The 19,065-nt window shown below is 35.8% G+C and overlaps 1 protein-coding gene and 1 long non-coding RNA gene across 2 annotated transcripts; one reads left to right on the top strand and one right to left on the bottom strand.

Annotated features, from left to right (window-relative positions):
- Positions 1 to 2,888: 2,888 nt before the first annotated feature.
- On the top strand, positions 2,889 to 5,943 carry LOC130986115 (uncharacterized). The gene is made up of 3 exons (XR_009089166.1): positions 2,889 to 3,013; positions 3,146 to 4,432; positions 5,329 to 5,943. It is a non-coding gene; the product is annotated as an uncharacterized LOC130986115 (long non-coding RNA).
- LOC130986114 (BTB/POZ domain-containing protein At1g55760) lies at positions 3,566 to 5,450 on the bottom strand. Its single transcript, XM_057909406.1, has 4 exons — positions 5,317 to 5,450; positions 5,029 to 5,177; positions 4,548 to 4,666; positions 3,566 to 4,419 (listed from the first exon to the last, which is right to left on the bottom strand). The coding sequence occupies exons 1-4, from the start codon at positions 5,433 to 5,435 to the stop codon at positions 3,817 to 3,819; spliced, it is 990 nt and encodes a 329-aa protein (XP_057765389.1). The 5' UTR covers positions 5,436 to 5,450; the 3' UTR covers positions 3,566 to 3,816.
- Positions 5,944 to 19,065: the final 13,122 nt, after the last annotated feature.

Consider the following 19,065-nt stretch of genomic DNA (forward strand, 5'->3'; position numbering starts at 1 on the left):
TTTGGATAATTGTTTACACTTGCACCGACTGATTATTTTCTTTTTTATTTTCACATATACATTTGTCATTTACAAAAATTTAGGACCTTTACTCTGATTTAGTCCCGTCTTTTGAATTCTTGCTATGTTATATCAAATTGTTTCAATACTCTATACGTAATTTCCATGAAATTAAATTGAAGCTAGTTTGTGTATATCAGCATTTGTAGTATAAAAATATGACATAATGATGGGATATTTCGGATTAATAATAAGTGTGAATCAAAGTTTATTTTATTTTGTTTAGGACTTAAGGCCGTGCATTAAATCGCAACAAGTTGAGATTTCGTTTTTAATTTCATTAAGACTAGAAAGAAATGATTCAATTATAAAATTATTTTAAATTTCGAAACTACTTGGTTGGCGAAGACGATAAACTCTCAAACTCACTTTGTTTTTATTTAGATATTAGCACATGTCCACTCGTGCGATGCACGATCAATATCGAAATTAAACGATATTTTAAATAAATAAATATGCACAATTTTGAATTATCAATTACCAATCAATTGATTTTCATTAATAATATGTATAAATATATAAATTCACCATAAAAAATAAGTATAAATGATAATGAGTATAATTATATATCATATAATATTCTAAGATGTTCAAAACTATTTATTTGCATATAGTTTAATTTTATATATTTGGACTGCATATTTAATCATATTTATGTGGTCATTTTGTTTAAATACAAATTCTAAAATAAAGTTCCTATACAACATCCAAAGAATTGATTTTGCGAAAAGACAAGATTCGTTTTCATAATAAAAATAGTCAATTTATTAAGTTTAATTTTATAATATTGAATAATGATGTTGCATTATTTTAGTTGAGGTTTCAATTTTAATAAGAAAAAATTTAACTGAAAAATGGTTTCATCGGTGAGTCGTAAGTACTGCATACATGCCATGTAATTTAAATAAACATGACAACAATTATTTTTATATGCATCAAAATTTTTATTTGTGTATTTTACTGACAAATATTTTTTTTTATCAATGGGTTAACAGAAAAAATAAAGGGTTGAACGTGTCATTGATTTTCAAAAATAAAATGTGCAGTATATGCTTTAAGTAAATTTGAATAGATATGCTACTACAAAACTAAACTTTTCAATTTACTTTTATTTTATATTTCAAAGAGAATCAATAATGATTCTCCAATTAATGATTTTCCAATTAATCATTTTTTTTGCTTAATAGATACGTAATTGTCAATCTAATATTAAATTTAATTATGAAATAATAATAACAAATATGTTAATATAAATAAATATAAAAAACCATATAAAAACATATTGAAAATTTAATAAATCTAAATCGTATATGAAAATCTATTTTAATATATATATATATATATATATATATATATATATATATATACATACACACACACATATAAATTTATATTAATATAAAATTCACTTAAAAAATTATGTTTAACCTAAAGAATTCTAAAATGAATAAGTATAAGTTTAATCTTTTTAGTTGCATTTAATTGTTATAATAAAAACTATGAAAAATGAAAAATGAATGAAGGAGAAAGAGCCATATAATTAAAAAAAATTAGAAAACAGAACGGAGAGATAAAAGATGAGAGAGAGAAAAAATAATTTTGTAACTTTAATTGATAGTAACTTATTCGTTTTAAATTTATTTTTTTATAATTTTATATAAAATTAAAGATCTTTTCGTTATCTTTAGTTTGACATCCATGTTGAATATTTTTATATTAATCAAAGTTGACGATTTTTATAAAAGAATCAAAACAAAAAGAAAAGTGAGGAGAGAGAAATTTTGGTGGGAAAAAGTAACCATTAGATTAGTCGTGGGTTGTTTGAAAATCATAAAATGTTTTCTAAAACTAATGTTGTTGATAGCTTCTATAAATCTAACTTGTAATGTAATTTACTCATGTACGCAAATGTTTTTGATCAATCTATCTACTTTTAGGGGTGATTTGGTAGGAGTGATTAGAGTGTATAATATAATTATGATATTTTAATATCTTGTTTGTTAAGAAATAGTACGAAACACACGGCCCTTTATAAATTCGAAAGCCCGAAAAAGTAATATAGATTTGTGTGATTAGCCATACTACGTCTGAGGTAGTATACATAATACCAATTTTAAATATAATAGATATTAATTTATTATCTTTGATTGATAAATGTATCATGAAAAAATGAGGAATAGTAAAAATTTCTCTCTTTAAATTTCTTATTTTTTTTCCCCTTATTTTCTACGAATAAGACTTCTATCCTTTCTAATTCAGTCTTTTCACTTCAAAAGGATAATATTATCCCTCCGTTTTCGGTGTGAAATTATCCCTATCTGAAGTGAAAAGAAGAGATGAGAAATGGTGAAATTCTATTTTGTAAAAAGAGAGAAAAAAAAGGTGTTTAAGGAGAGAAATTTTTATTATCTATTAGTTTTAATGATAAATTTATTAATAAAGATGTGTTTACTTTGATTGTAAAATTTTTATTGGAAAATGATGGATAAGAAAATATTATCCTTTTCTTTCTCTCTCTCTTTTTTTGTAATCATATATTTAGTAGAGATGAAAAGATGAGAAAATGATGAAAAATATTTTCACACCCCTACCTTAGATAATAGTATTATCCAATATTGAAGAGAAAATGAGTGAAAAATGATTGAAATGAGTGAAAAGGGGCTATCTAAGATTATATTTAATCGTGTTTGGAGAAATATTTTTATTATAATAAATATATAAAAATATTGGAAAATTGCAAAAAAAATTCTCTCATTTTCCACCAAAACAAAAGCACCTCAAAGTAAACAGTACCCGTTATACTCGGTAGCTTAGAATAAAGTGGAAGGAGATCCTGATAATATTCCCTCCATATTCTTTCCCGATGTTTGAAAAATAAATAAGAGTGAGAAAATGCAGATCGAACAAGACGACCTCTCATCTAAATTCTTCAATTAAGCTGCCCTTTTATCAGGTACTGGCACTGCCGTCGTCTCCTTTATCTGAAACTTTTTATATCGAAAATGATCAACACTCGAATCACCATGTGCTATATTGATTAGAATACAAGTGAAATAAAATTTTGTGATGGAGGATCTCCTCTCAGATCACATGTTTGCCAAATCAGATGGATTGCTGATGATCTCATCTCCTCCGCAAAAGTTATTTTGCCCAGGTTCCTTCGATTCTGTTGCATTTAATGTGGAATTGAAGCTGAGATGGTTTCTGATGTTTTAAGCTTTGAATTATGATTTGTCTCATTTCATTTTCTTCTCTAACCAACCTGCTTGATCACAATTCCTGGTGTGGGTTGTATGTGAACTTGGGGAGTCATACAGTCAACTTCAATGGCTGCTTGGTACAAAGTCACTCAGTAAACACCTCAAATTGCATTCTCTCTCTTGATTTCAATCATATTCACATCTTACATTATTAGAATTCATTAAACAGCACAAATGAGAAACATTCTTTCTCTTGATTTCAATCATATTCACATCTTACATTAGTATTCATTAAACAGCACAAATGGCAAACATTCTTTCTCTTGATTCCAATCATATTCACATCTTACATTAGTATTCATTAAACAGCACAAATGGCAAACATTCTTTCTCTTGATTTCAATCATATTCACATCTTACCTTGTCGTTTCTGTATAGACCACACCAGCATACACATGGACTCTGGTGATATGCCCACTTTACAGTAAATCAATACCTTTAACTTACTAGCCAACAAACAATTGCCAATTGAACTAAAGAATGCCCATCCTTGATTTCAAAACCCCTTCCAGGCGCCAAGAACTTGGTCGAATATCTCAGCTACGAGCTCTCTATCTGCACATTGTAGAAAGTCTCTGAAATCATCTCGGATATCAAAGATCTTGCCGAACTTCACAAGATACAGCAAGCAGCTGGTCTTGAGTTTTGGCAGATGATACAGAGTGGCATTCTGGAGCCTCTCCAGCACATTTGTGGTGTCAATATCCTCCAGCAGGCTCTCGTGGCAAGCTTCTTTGAGGTCTGAAATCTCGTACTTATGAGCTGCGTGAAGAAGGGACAGCCTGTGGGGCAAGAATTCTTCCTTGTTTATATTTCCATACATGTAGTTCAGTAAAGCTCTACAGGCTTCAATTGACATCTCCGAAATGTTTATGACAGCTGTTTCCTTCCCGTTGAGTTTGTGCAAGAACATGCTGCGGATAACAGGAGACCTGGAAGCAAGAATGGCCCGATGCGCTGAGATGCTACCATCAGATGCATTGATCATTATATCAGTTTGGATGCCTTCAGACAGCATTCGACCAAGTAATGCAAGAGCCTTATGATTAGACTGTCTACAAGCGAGCCCTCTACTCCAAATCGAGCAAGCCTCTCCCCCCTGTGCATTACAAGTAAGTTTTCCAATTCATTTAGTTACAAATACAATAATGAAAACTGGCTGTGCTAAAAGTTACTGCAGCACGTATTTATTGCAAGATAAACTAAGAAAAATGAATAATAAATTACATCTGGAGGTGCAGTTTTGATATCAAGAAACTCAATGTCGATGATGAACTTTCCGGTCAAAGGAACCTCGATTGTCCATACAAAATCCTCACTGCTTTTGAGCTGCTTATCAATAATTTCTGCATGTAATTATAGGTTGTAAGTCTCAAAATCAAAATTTCATCTTCCACTAGGAAAACACTAATTCCATTAGGGTGCGCTTGCAAATTTATCACAAAATAAGAATGGATAAGAAAATAAGAGAAAATTTGATTACACCACTTTTCTTATCTCATGATCTCTAGGGTGGAAAACATGGGAAACTATTTTCACACCAATACATCATCATCATGAATTGGAGCAAAAAAGAGGGAAAAGGGACTGCCCGTTCTTCTTTCCCATGCTGCCCGGGAAAATTATACACATATAGAAGATGTGAAACGAGTTGAAAATTGGTGAAAAATATGTGTTTTCCATCAAAGAGTGATTTTAGATGATTTACCTGGATGAATAAAACACTTACGATCCCCTGCTGCGAGGCAGATGAGTTTGATCATAAAAGATGCTATTGGAGGAGTTTCTTTAGTTAAACTTGATACCTCCGGATACAATCTAATGATCAGCGTCCGACTCTTCTCCACAGATAAATGCCTTCAATTCAAATTAATACCATAATTAGAATGATGAAATTCTTATATTTTGTCATGTTCAGCTTCTGTTTGAAATTATGGTGATGAATTCATAAGTGACAAACAAAAAGTGAAAAAGTAAGGGTGGAGAATAAACTGACCAATTCCAGTAGCCGATCTTGAAAGGATCGGATTTCCTGTAGGTGGAGGCCAAATCGTCGATCCGCCATTGAGCGAGACGCGATGTCGTCTCGACCTGATAAGCAGCGGCGCCGATCATCCTGGAGAAGACAAGCGCCGCCGTGATATCATGGATGCAGTCCAAAATACCTTCCAAGAAGTGATCGCCGAGCTTTCCCAGCTTTGCTTGTCTCTGCTTTCCTCATATATTTACTCACTTCTCACTCACACCTCTCTCTCTCTCTACACTATTTTGTTCTTTATCAGGGTGAAGAGAATGGATATCTCACAGAGACTACGAGGTAGCCGGCAAGCCAGGTTATTGTTGATCGTAACTATATTACTTCATTGATATTCAAGTATTTGCGTTGGCTCTGTTTCTCTGTTCTCTCTTTGTATTTGTAGAGAGAGAGAGAGAGAGAGAGAGTGGTGTTTGCTTAGTTGATTTGTTTGCTTATACTTCACTTGAGGTTGGTTGACGGCTGATTTATTTATGTTGGGGAAACTCCTGTTCCCTAATTCGAGTGACAAATGTTATCCTTTTTTAAGGCTCAACCTCAACGTATACTTAATTAATTACTTTTACGTTTTAGTATTTTCACCTCTCATACTTGTGTTACATTTTATCCTTTCTTTCTAATACTTTTTTAATTCATATTTAAGATTTTTTCCGAAGTTTATGTGGGTGAAAAGTAACACGCCAGCATATCCAATCCACGTCAAAGCTCAAATCAAAATGAATTTTAATATATTTTCTCTCCTCCGACATATATGTTGCTTTCTTCCGACATCAAATTTGAAAATTTTCATGTACTCATTTTCTTCAAAAAATTATTTTCTATTGATTATATATTTTACTTTACTTTTGTATTTAAAATATTATATATACTTATTTTATTTTTATAAGATATATATTAGAAGAAATAAACATTGAATTTAGTAAAATTTTTATTTTTATTTATGATTACTTTATCTAGGAATACTATATTTCGTCACTTTAAGGAATTTTACATTTCATAATAAATTACCAATTATTATTATTATTATTATTATTATTATTATTATTATTATTATTATTATTATTATTATTATTATTATTATTATTATTATAAGATCTAAATCTAAACATTCGGACCTTTGGCGATGCATAGACTCTGGCATTTTCCATTGATGCGTATGCTTTCCGAGAACGAATTTATGTTTTTGAATTTTGATCCTTTCACGCAAAGAATTTTGTTTATTTCCTTTCCTTATTGGCGCCTTCTTTTTGACCATTTTCCACGTTTTCAAAGCCAAAAAAAAACTTTATTTTTCCCTTTATCATCCTCTCCACATTAATCTGAAGGATTCTGGCCAATTGGCCATTAGATTAGTGTTCTTTTATAAATCGAAGTGTTATTATGTTAAAGATGCTTAATCTTGTAGTATATATATTTTTTTAAAAGATAGCACTTATTAATTTATTTTTTTATAAACTAACAGTATTAAATAAAAAAATTTAATCATTTCTCATTCATTCTTTTTACTCTAAGGAGGAATACTATTATCACACCAAGAATTTAGGGAATAATGAATGAGAAATGATGAAATTCACTTTTTATAGGAAATGAGGGGGGAAAAATGAGGCATTTAAATAAATTTTTTTTATTATCTCTCATTTTATCAATGATAAATTTATCAATAAAAGGGAACACACTCTAAAGTTAAGCTAAACAACCCCAATTTGCTTTTAACTTTTATAAACTTGGTAGTTAGTACAAATTCTCTTAATTATAATCGATTTTTTTTACATAATCTTTTTTTTTAGAGGAATGGTGGAGTTTGAATCTTAGACCTCACTGTATATAGTTAGGAGTTTTTATCATTTGGATGTACACTTGGGAACTCTTAACTATAATCTTGATGGATCATTTTCTACCCTAATTCTCCCCTTCCAACAATTTCGATTTAATTTCATTTGATGGAATTGTTTTTCAGTCGTCTGTCGGAAAACTACCTATATATATTTGTATAATTTAGTGTACGTGTACATCTCTCCCTAATAATTGAAATAGGATTAAGGCATGATTAAGCTATTTTTCGTGAATATTGTTCCTATGTGGCTGTCCTTACTTGATGTTGCACGCGAGATTGACAAATATTTGAGATATTTAATGGGTTCTGTGCAATGGCGAATTATAATTTGTCGTGTTCAAATATCATACATACATACCTTTTCAATTTCTCTCTCGAGATATTTGTATAAATATTAGTACATCAAATATATTAAAATTTATCACAGTATAAATATCCAAGTTATAATCGAAAATACTCAAAGGAAGTTTCCTCATTGACTTCTCGATATTCTTTTGAATTGTGTAATTTGTAAAGTAAACACTTCAACTTTTCGGGGGAAGGGGTAATTATTTGAAAATATTTATTACAATTACTTATAATAAAAGGTAATTTTTGAGATAGTCATTAAAAATAGTTCAAATTAATAGTTGCTCATCAATATTATTTTCAATAAAATTTAATTAATTTTCAAATTTTCAGATAAAAATACTACTGAACCCATTTCAAATTGGAATCTCTATTTTAAAACTCATTTCTTTCTTTCTGCTTTCCCCCTCTCTCTCGGTTCTCTTTTTTTCTTCTCATCAGTCGTCGCTACCGTCCTTTGAAAATAGCGACGTCGCCACCATCACCTACGTTAAGCCATCCTCTTCTTCGATTCATCGCCACTAATGCCCAACACTTTTATGTAATCGGCGAAAACACCACCTGTCTCTCTAGCTAGAATCCGACGACGAACTCCGCTGTCTGCAGTCATCTTTATTATATACTCCATCCGTCCCACTTGGGTCGTCCCACTATAAGTGGCCTTTTTTCATAAATGAAAAAATTTAATCTTTAAAAAAGTGTAGGCCCTATCACTTTTAATCAATTTACACATTCTCTTTAATTCCCGTGTCGAAAAGTTCTGAGCCATATAAGTGGAACAGAGAGAGTATATTGTAAGTTGTAATTAATTTTGTAGATCTAGTTCGACATCTATAAAAAATGAAAAAAATAAAGTTTCAATTCATATAGTATTTAGTTAGATTTGACTAAAATTTTGTGAGATTTTATGTTATTTTATTAATTTGATTTGAATTTTATTTATGAGTTTAATAGAAAAGAATAAGCATGTGGACAAACGTCTTGCCGGAAGGGTGACAAACACTCATCTGTCAACAGGCTGCAGTCCCACTTTCTTAAGCAACTAAAGAAAAAGTAGAATTAATGATTAATTAGCTTTGGTATATACTGTAGTCAATAATCAATATGAACTCTAAGCATTACGATTAGGAACATAACTGGATTATAGTACAAACCAAGTTACATGGAACGTGGAACGGGCCGGGGGATGAAATAAGTGTCAAGTTAAGTGGGACACCATAAAACAAAATATAAATCAAGTCAAATGCTGACGGGGGAATGTTAGTATATTTTAAGGGAATGTTTACTTTAAATGATTAACATTGATAGATAAAAATAGTAAGACTAATTTCTTATTTATTTTAATGGATTAAAACATTGAGATATCCCAATACCCTTGATTATTTTTATCATTTAAGCTAATTCTGCTTGATTCTTATCCCATTGAAAGGGTGAAATTGAAGAAATCCTACATTTGAAGATATAATTAGTCAATCATGCATCTTATTAATCTACAGAGACAAAATAAACGCCCCCTAACTGAATATAATCAATCCTACTAATTAAGAATTGACCAATCATAAAACAAAGAAGTTAAAATCAAAGCAAACAAAGCAAATTAAAATTAAAAGTGGGACACATAAACACCAAAAAGTGGCGGGATAAAAATTTTAAAGTACTGTTATAACATACTTCATCTGTCCACGAAAAAACTTCATTTTTTTTGGGACGTCTACAAAAGAACTTCATATCTATTTTTGAAATGTATCCCACCACTTATAAATATCTCATTTACCCTTATTTTTCATATTTTTACCACTCTCAATACTATTTAAAATATTTTTTCATCATTTTCAATACACTAAACAACATTTTTTCTTAAAATTCGTGTCGCTTCCTCTTCGGAAGTTCTTTCGTGAACGGAGGGAATATATGGAAGAGTGTGATTTTGCAGACATGATATTGCAACAGTTTAAGCTTAATACGTAAAAGACCGTCTGCGGTTTATAATATAGCTCAAACATTTACTAATAGTGACCATGATGAAGCTAAGGTGAGAAAAATAATGAAAATGAAGTTTTGAAATGTCTCCATCCATAATCCCAACTACATATTGTTATTTTCAACTCTTTTTTAGTCTTGCATGCATGAATCATCATCTCACCTACCTTGGTTATTGCTTTCTTATTTATTAGGTCGGTCACCACATTTATTTTTGATCTTGCCGGATTAATTCATCATTATTAACTTAGCTAAATAGTCCTTATGGAATATAGTTAGTGCTCATAAATATAATGGACGAAACTTGGAAAAAAAAAAGAAAAAAAAACTTACAAATTACTACTACCTCACATCCCTTGTTTATGAGATGAAATTCATGGGAGCTAGCTTTGATTAGAGTCTAGAAGGTATTGAAGTCTTTTTTTTTTTGTTGAAAGCTGTTCAATTTTTGGACTTAATTTTATAAGAAATGTATCCATGCTAGGGACACCGTGATTTTATTAGGCAGCCACCTGTTTCTGTCTGTTCCAATGTCTTTTTCACTACATATATATATATATATTGAGATCTAATTTAATACTTGTGTAAATCTCGATTATACATGTTGTATAGGATTGCTATCAAAATCTTGAAATTTATACCATTGAAGGCGGAATGAGCTTAGCTCGTTGCTGATCTCACTTGATTTAATATCATGATATATTGAGTGACGATCAGAGGGTGTTTGGCTATTTTAAAGAGCTTATGAGTTTTTGGAGTTCATAAGATATGTTTCAAGAATTTATGAGTAGTTTTTTAAGAGCTTATAAATTGTGAAAATGTTTGGATAATTGAGGTTATAAGTTAAAGAAAAAAATTTTAGCAAGAGAGAGAAAATTTTTGTTAGAGAGAAAAAATTGAAAAAATATGAAATTAGAATGATATATGATGAAAATAAAAAATTATAGTTGAATTATTTTTGAAAAATGAGTATTGCTTATAAGATAATGAGAAAATAAATTGGGGTAGTAGAGTAACTTTTTTTGTTTTTTTGTTTTTGTTTTGGGAGCTTATAGACTCTTAAAACTTATTTTTACAACTTATAAGCTTATTTTTATAATTTAAAAGAGTTTATGAGTTACTAAACAACTTATAAACTGTTTTACACCCTCTTAGTAGTTAACAAGGTTTTGGCATGACGTATGGGTAGGTGATTACAACCTTCTAAGTGGCTTTAACAGGCTGTTTAGAGTAGCAGTAGATAAGGAAATCTGCCTCAAAGATAAAGGAAAATGGATTGATAGTCGGTGGGAATGGGAGTGGAAATGGAGGAGGAATTTATTTGAGTGGGAGAAAGAATTATTTGCTCGTTTACTATCCCTCATTGACAGGTTCAAGCCAACTAAAAACAGAGAGGATGGTTGGACGTGGGCTGCACAAAGTAGTGGAATGTACTCCTCAAAGTCGGCGTATATTGAGATCGAAAAGAAAGCAACTCAAAGAAGATGAGAAGATGAAAATTTGAAAAATATCTGGTGCAAGTTCGCTCTAAGCAAGGCAAGCTCATTTTGTTGGAAACTTCTTCAAAATAGAATTCTTTTTTTTTTTTTGATCAATTAAAAATCTATTAAAAAACTGGGACGGTACCAGGAGTACCAAAAACATCATACAAGTGGTGCGTACTCGTTAGAGCACCACAAGGTAAAAGGAACATTGGACTCGACCACATGGAAGATTTTGTTCCAGCTCCAAAGCCTCCCTTTGACCTCATTAACAAGATTGGACACCTCCCAATTCTTGTTCTCAAACCTACTCTCATTCCTATACTTCCAGATCAGCCAAACAGTCCCGATCCAAAGAGCTTTAAGGAAGTTCTTGTTTCTCTTACCTCTTCCTCCTCCAATGAAAGACATGAAATGATGTTCGACTTTTTGTGGTTTAGCCGTTTTCATTCCGATCCATTGATTGATTTTGTCCCACACGCGATCGACTTTCGGACAATGGAGAAAAGAATGTTCAGTTGTTTCCTCCTTCCACACACACGCATTGCACCACTGTTCTTCGGCCGGGATGAGGACATTCCTTTTGAGAAGGTTTTCGCATGTTGGCAGCCTGTTACAAATGCTTCTCCAAGCTGTCACTCTGGCTTTGTTAGGGGCCGGTGCCGTCCACAGTTGTGCGCTAGCTTCAATGTGTCTCCCAAAATGATCACCTTCCGCCTTTGCGCACTCCTCATAGGCCGCTTTAGTCGAGAAATTTCCCCCCGCTGCGTCCTTCCAGCTCCAACCGTCCTTGAGGTCTGGGCAAGGAGAAAGCGCCCCAATGACTGACCGCAAATTTTCCTCCATCTCTTTCTCCCTCTCCCTCAGCTCCCTTCGCCACTTGAGATCCCACACCCACCCTTCCTCCGTCCATTTCCCAGCCTCCTCCACATTACCATCTTTAAAGAGGCTAAGATTAAAAAGTCTAGGGAAGAGGATCTTGAGGTTGCTGTTCCCCACCCACGTCTCACCCCAAAAACTAACCTCTCTACCATTCCCCATAATCCTTTGAATATTGCCACTAAACCACTTTTCTTCCTCCCTCCCCACCCTCCCAACAATTTTCGACCACCATCCCTTCATCCCGCCTCTTTTCTCCACCCTCCACTCCCCCCCTCCCCTCTTGACAAATCCCCGTACAAGGAATTAATCACCCTGACCCACAACGCCTCCCTCTCGACCAAGTACCTCCACACCCATTTAAACACCAAGACCTTGTTAAACCATTCAATGTTTCGAAAGCCCAATCCCCCTTGAAGCTTGTCGACACACATGTCTTTCCATTTGAACCAAGCAATAGACCTAGACACGCCACTTCCCCCCCACAAAAATTTTCCAAAAACGGAGTTGAGGTCGTGAATTACCGATTTAGGAATGAAGGAAAAAGACAATTGAAACACTGGGATGGCTTGAAGGACCGACTTCACAAGAACGATGCGCCCTGCCAAAGAAACAGATTTCTTCTTCCAACCTCTGATTTTCCTCAACACTTTTTCCACCACGCAACTCCATTCCACATTGCTATTCATCCGTCCCCCAACCTTGATACCGAGATAATTGAAAGGAAGAGATCCCTCCTTACAGTTGAGATAACCTGCCCACCTCCTTAAACACGTATTTTCGACACCCACTGCCATCAAGTTGCTCTTGTCGAAGTTGATTTTGAGCCCTGAAAGGAATTGGAAGAGAAGAAGGATCCTTTTAATAAAAGTCACATTCCCCTCGTTAGCTGCCAACAGGAATATTGTGTCATCTGCATATTGAAGATGTGACACAGAAATTTTATCCATCCCCAAAACAGCCGGAGACACGAGCTGGAGATCAGTAGCTCTCTCCATCAAGGCATTTAACCCTTCGGCGATGACTAAAAAGAGGAAAGGGGACAACGGATCCCCCTGCCTTAGACCTCGTTCCATTTTGAAGACACCTGTGGACGATCCGTTCACCAGCACGCTGCCTGACGCCGAGTCGAGGCATCCCTTAACCCAATTACGCCATTTCTGATCGAAGTTCATAAGACCGAATAAAGCATCAAGGAAATCCCATTGAATGGAGTCGTAAGCTTTTGCAAAGTCGATCTTGAAGAAAATACGACCAATCTTCTTTTTCTTTGCTTCCGCAATTGCTTCGTTGAGAATAACCACACCATCAAGAATGAACCGTCCTTTGATAAAAGCGCACTGTTTGTCCGAGATAATAGACCCCATCACCATTTTCAGCCTCCCTGCAAGGATTTTTGCAATGATTTTGTATAAGCTATTGATCAGGGAGATCGGTCTGAACTCATCCATCTTCTCTGCCCCTTCCTTCTTCGGAATTAGAACAATGAACGAAGTATTGCTTCCTTTGGGGATCCTCCCGTTCTCGAAAAACTCTTTCAGAACTTGGAGAAGATCATCCTTGACTGTCGACCATGCATTCTTCCAGAAGGAGAACGTGAACCCATCTGGACCAGGACTCTTGTCGCCACCACAGCTCCACACCGCTTCCTTAATCTCCTCCAAATCGAACTCCCTGCACAGCCAATTCCGCTCTTCATCAGAGAGTTTTTTCTTGAGGAAATCGTTGGGGAGGTTTGGCAGAACCTGTGTCCTTTTTTTGAAGAATACTTCGAAATGTTCCCGAACTTTGGATTTGACCTCCCCTGGATTAGACACCCACTGATTTCCAAAGTATAATCCCAAGATTTCATTCTTTTTCCTTCTCCCAAGAATCGCTCGGTGATAGAATCCCGTGTTAAGATCACCGCTTTTGAGCCACCGAACCTTAGCTTGCTGTTGCAAGACCCTTTGTTTGTCTTTCAGCTGTAGGAAAATATTCGCTTGGATTTCATTTCTTCGAATGATTTCGGACTCCTCAATTCCATGCTCTTCATCTTTGTGGTCAAGAGTTTGCAATTCAGTCTTCAAAACCTGTATCTTCTCATCAATATTCCCAAAAGTGAATTTATTCCATTCTTTCAGTTCCGTTTTCAATTTCTTCAATTTTTCACTGACCACAAAGCATCTCCATCCCGTCATTCCGTCCGCTGTCCACACTTTCCTAACCTGTTGTTCAAACTCCGGATGTGACACCCACACATTGAGGAATCTGAAAGGCCTTGGTCCCCAATCTTCTGCTTTTGACACCAAAACAATAGGGCAATGATCCGAAATGGTGCGTTGCAGACCACGTCCCATCGACCCCTCCCATTGACGCAGCCACGCGTCGTTAACCAAAAACCTATCCAGTTTACTTTTACACATCCCATTCGGCTTAAACCACGTAAATTTGCGCCCTTGAGATCTGATTTCTGTAAGGCCGCTATCACCGATGAAGCTGTCGAAGGTTCTTGCATCTGCTGCCCCATAAGAATCCCCACTTCCGACTCTTTCTTCCCGCTTCCGCACCGCGTTAAAATCCCCCATCACACAGACACCACAATCGACATTTTGTTCCACTATATTTTTGATAACATCCCAAAGTCTAGATTTCTCTTCCGAACCAACTGGTGCATAGACATTAATGATGCAACACCCAACATCATCTTGAACCCATTTTCCATTCACCACCACAGCCCCGCTCACGTCCCATTTGCTAGAAGCTTGGAAAACGTTTTTATTCCAAGCACTAACCAAACCACCAGACCGCCCTTCAGAATTCCGAACCGCAAGATCAAAATTATCAAAACCCCACCAAGAGTTACACACCAATGAATCAAACTCAGTCATTTTTGTTTCTTGAAGGCAACAGAAGTCAATCTTTTGCATTTTTACAATCTCACTAACATCTTTCTGTTTCCCAGTACTCCCAAGGCCCCGAATGTTATATGACAGTAAATTCATGAACACTTACTTGGTTGACTCCCAGCTTCTGTCCTCACGCTGCCTTCCTCTTGGTCCTCAATTTGCGCGGCCATCTCCTGATCTGTAAGTTGGCTTGAAAGCCCCAAAGCTTTCCCTAATTTCCAGATTTCCAAACTTTCGGTTTCCAAATCCGCAATGAAGTTTCCCCAACCATTGTTTTCTCCCTGTGTTTCGCACACCTTCTTCGATTTCTTGCTCTTTTTCTTTTTGTTATTTTCGAGAGCTTTACCAGTGGTATCTTTCTCGGTCATTTCCTGAAGAAAAAGTCTTCTCTCCTCACCTTCTGACTGTCGTGGTTGGCCCTCGCGTTCTTTGTCTTTCTCCGATCCAGACTCGGCTGAAAGCCTCGTTTCTTTGGCAAAAACTTGACAGGATGAACTCTCTCCCACCTGACCTTCCGCGAATCCATTTTCCCTTCCCATTGTGACTTCTTCCTCAAAAAGAGACGCTGATTTTCCACTTGTTTGGTGGCTCTGGGAGACTAAACCGCAAGAGTCAAGAAAGGGCTAGGCCAAAAATGCTTCCTGATTTCCTGGGCCACTCTCTAGATGATGTGGGCCTTCATCTTCTTTACTGGACTGGGCTTCGGTTGGACCTGACCTGGGACTCCTTTGTTTCGGCTCAACAGGTCTTCCTCTGACATTGCCGCCCACATTCCCTTTAGGCACCTTTTTCCCGCACGAAACAACCTCCGCCGCATTTTCATCATTGGATATCAGAGCCTCTGTTCTACCCCCCTCACGCGATGGTGGAAGCGAAGAGACTGTTCCTTGGGACAATGAAACCCCGCCGCTGTTGTAAGATTGCTTGTCGTCATCCTCGATAATAGCATTTGCCGGCCCCGTTGAGTCCTCCTCCCAAGACCAATCGGAGTCCGATTCCGTCATCTCCTCCTCCGCCTTACATCCGGCACAGAGATTGGGTGCATCTCGGACCTCCTCGACACGAATTTTGAAACACGTCCCCTCGATCACGCAATCCAAAATTCTGTCGCATGAATAGAGGCCCGTGGCAACCTGAATGAAGGCTTCATCGAACTTTTCATTTGTCGCGGTGCCTTCATGAATTTTACGTACCGCACCAAAGCTAGCACATGCATCGTTGAAAAAACGAGGATTCCATGCATGTAAAGGCACACCCACCCATTTGGTCCAGACCACTCTTTGATGCGAAACATCGCCGATCTTCCATTTCCTACTCCACAAGAACCAGAACTGAAACCATTCGTACATCTCTTTAAGGATTTCTTCAGTTGGATCTCCGCATGCACTCTGAAAGAGAACGAGATTCCCTCCAAGTGTCGAAACTTTCAACTTAAGTTGGATCTTCAAAATAGAATTCTAACACGACAAAATCTATTGAAAAGAGGTGTGATACGCGAGCTTGATGACAGGTGCCCTTTTTGCTCGACACAAGGTGAATCTGTTGAACATTTATTTTTCTCCTGCTCGTTTGCATATAGAGTGCGGATCAAGTGTTATAGTTGATTTGAAATTTATTATGTCGGGCATGAGACTCTGTCTTGTCACTTTTTGCAACATTTGGGAATTCCAAGGTGGTGAAACGTGAAACCAACACCTAAACTAGAAAGCAGTAAACGACACGGATTTACGTGGTTCGGTCGAGAAGACCTACGTCCACGGGGTTTTGGGGGTTTTTCCACTATAATCGAGAGAGTGTTTTTACAGTTTACAAGAGATGAATGAGTAAAAATGAGATAATCCTCTAATCTATGCCCCAAGGCCCTATTTATAAGCATGAACATAAACCTAAGGCCCTTGGGCTCATTAGACCTCTAAAGCCCAGTAGCCTAAGCCCTGTTATTCTAATTTACATCTTGAACTCGAGCCATCAGAGTTGGAAAGCAGAGCCGAGCTGAGCCAAGCTGAGAGTCAGGGCAATCCTGTACCAAATATCAGAAATAACCACAATAACAATAATAACTAGAAATATTCCCGTTATGTTTAGCACAGTGCTGGTGCACATTTCAGTCCTCATCACAAGGAAGAAAAGTTCAATGGAATGGTGGAAAGCTCTATGGATTTGTGTCGTATGGAACTTATGGATTCATTGAAGCGATAGTATTCAAGAACTCGTCGAGCTTCTATGAGAACCTTATCGAGATGATTAAAGTGAAGTTTTAGTTTTGGGTATCTAATCTATTTCCTAGTGTTGCTTGTTATAGCTTGAGTGATTGGATATGTAATCCATCTTATTGTCTTAAGTTGTTGTAATTTGACTCTTTTTTTCCGTGTAACTCTAGTTCTCGCTTTTGGGTTGCACTTCTCGTGCGTGAATAAAATTTTCATTTACCAAAAAAAGACTTCATAAAATAGTAGTTGGTGGCCGCATGAAAAGTCAATATCATTTTGGTAATTGTAATATTAATAGACTCGATTTTGAGATATTTAACTTCAAATATGATTATTAATTTTATTAATTTAATTTCTACCTTACCATCATATCCCCTCTTCTTGAAAAGTGAAAGAGCAAGCTAAGAATAACAGTTTTTTCTAAAGAATAAAACATATTAGATTTGTTTTTTCTCAATTATAATTTACCTTAGAAATCACATATAGATGTAACCAGGATATATGTTTACCTATACGTTAATTTAAATTATACTTTTAAACTAAAACATGACAGAAAATTGAAAGTTGAAAATTGAGTCATCATTGTTAAAATGTTAGAAAATAATAGGGGAAATGCTTGATATTTTGAATTATTGTTCTTAAAAATTCCAACTTGGGAGTGTCGCGATCAATTGATTTTTAGGTCACGAGGGCCACTTTCTGGAGTTTAGGACCCACTCCAAATTACAATGATTCAAAATTCAACATAGGTACAAAATATTCTTATGGTTGATTAAAGAAAATATTATTTTGAAGAGAGGCAATCGATCAAATATTCTACATTTGGTGGAAAAAATATTTAGTTAAATTAGATCAAAAATGTGCAACGCAATTTGCAGATGTTGTCGTATGTACACGACATTATTCGAATAATCTTGAGTGCTCGACACATAAAGTAAATAGTGAGTTTTATTTAATTTATGTAAAAAAACGCAGCGCAGGTATAAACATTTTAGTTGTGATTACTATATGTCGTGTGATCGACGACAACTCAGATGAATTTTCACAATGAAATATGTTTTTTTCTAATATATCAATCAAACCTTCATATTATACTCCACGTATCAATGGTAGTTGTGGTCCTTGCGGACTTGTACTTTTCCATGAATAATAGGATGTATACTTGGCATCGAGATTTTGGGCTTCATGTCACAAATTAATTAGCAACCTTTTTTCTGAAGGAAAATGGAGAGGAAGTTGATCGAATTCACTTATTGCACTCGCTTTCTAACATGTACTTATAGATTTGATAGATGTGTAATTTTATCTACGCTAATTATTTTATTCACTATAGTTTTTACATAAAATAGGGGTAATTGCCTGTAAAAGAATTGGTTTTTGCACATATTTTTATTTTTCTTCTTTTAAATACCTAACCTCTAGTTTTTTGTCAGAAAATTATCCGACGACCGATTTTTTCTCATGCCGGCGCTGAAAATGCCACTGTGGTAGCCGGAATCGACGAGGTGGCAGCCGGAATTCTCCAGTTAACTCATTTTTGACATGTGGCAAAAAATCTAAAATCTAAAAAAAATGAAATAAAAAATACATGTGGAAAAAAAATTAAAAAAAAAGAAAAAAAAGGAAAATCACCCCCCTCCCCCCAATCAATCGTCCTTTCCCCCAATCCCACCCCCCACCCCCCCCGCCCCAATTGTCCTTTCCCCCTTCCGCCACCCCAAACCCTAACCCTCCCTCCCCCCACCCGGCGCCGCCCCCTGCCACCTCCACCACCGTCGGCGCCACCCACCGCCACTACCACCAACGTTCCACCGCCTGGAGCAGCGGAGGAAGCTCCAGATCTCGATTAAGCTCCACCTACCGCCGTCCTTCGCCTCACCAAGCTCCAGTTCGAGAAGCTCCCCCACCCACCGCCACTCTCTCCCCTTTCCCCACCCTCCGCCGCAGCCCAGCGCAACCCCATCTCCCGACTACTCTACGACTCCCTCGCTTGGAAGACAGAAAAATAATACTCCCTCCGTCCGCCAAAAGTATGACACAATTACTATATTTGGCGTCCGCAAAAAGTATTCCACTTTCCTTTTTAAGCC

Source organism: Salvia miltiorrhiza, chromosome 5 (genome assembly GCF_028751815.1).
Source record: "Salvia miltiorrhiza cultivar Shanhuang (shh) chromosome 5, IMPLAD_Smil_shh, whole genome shotgun sequence".
Taxonomy (NCBI): domain Eukaryota; kingdom Viridiplantae; phylum Streptophyta; class Magnoliopsida; order Lamiales; family Lamiaceae; genus Salvia; species Salvia miltiorrhiza.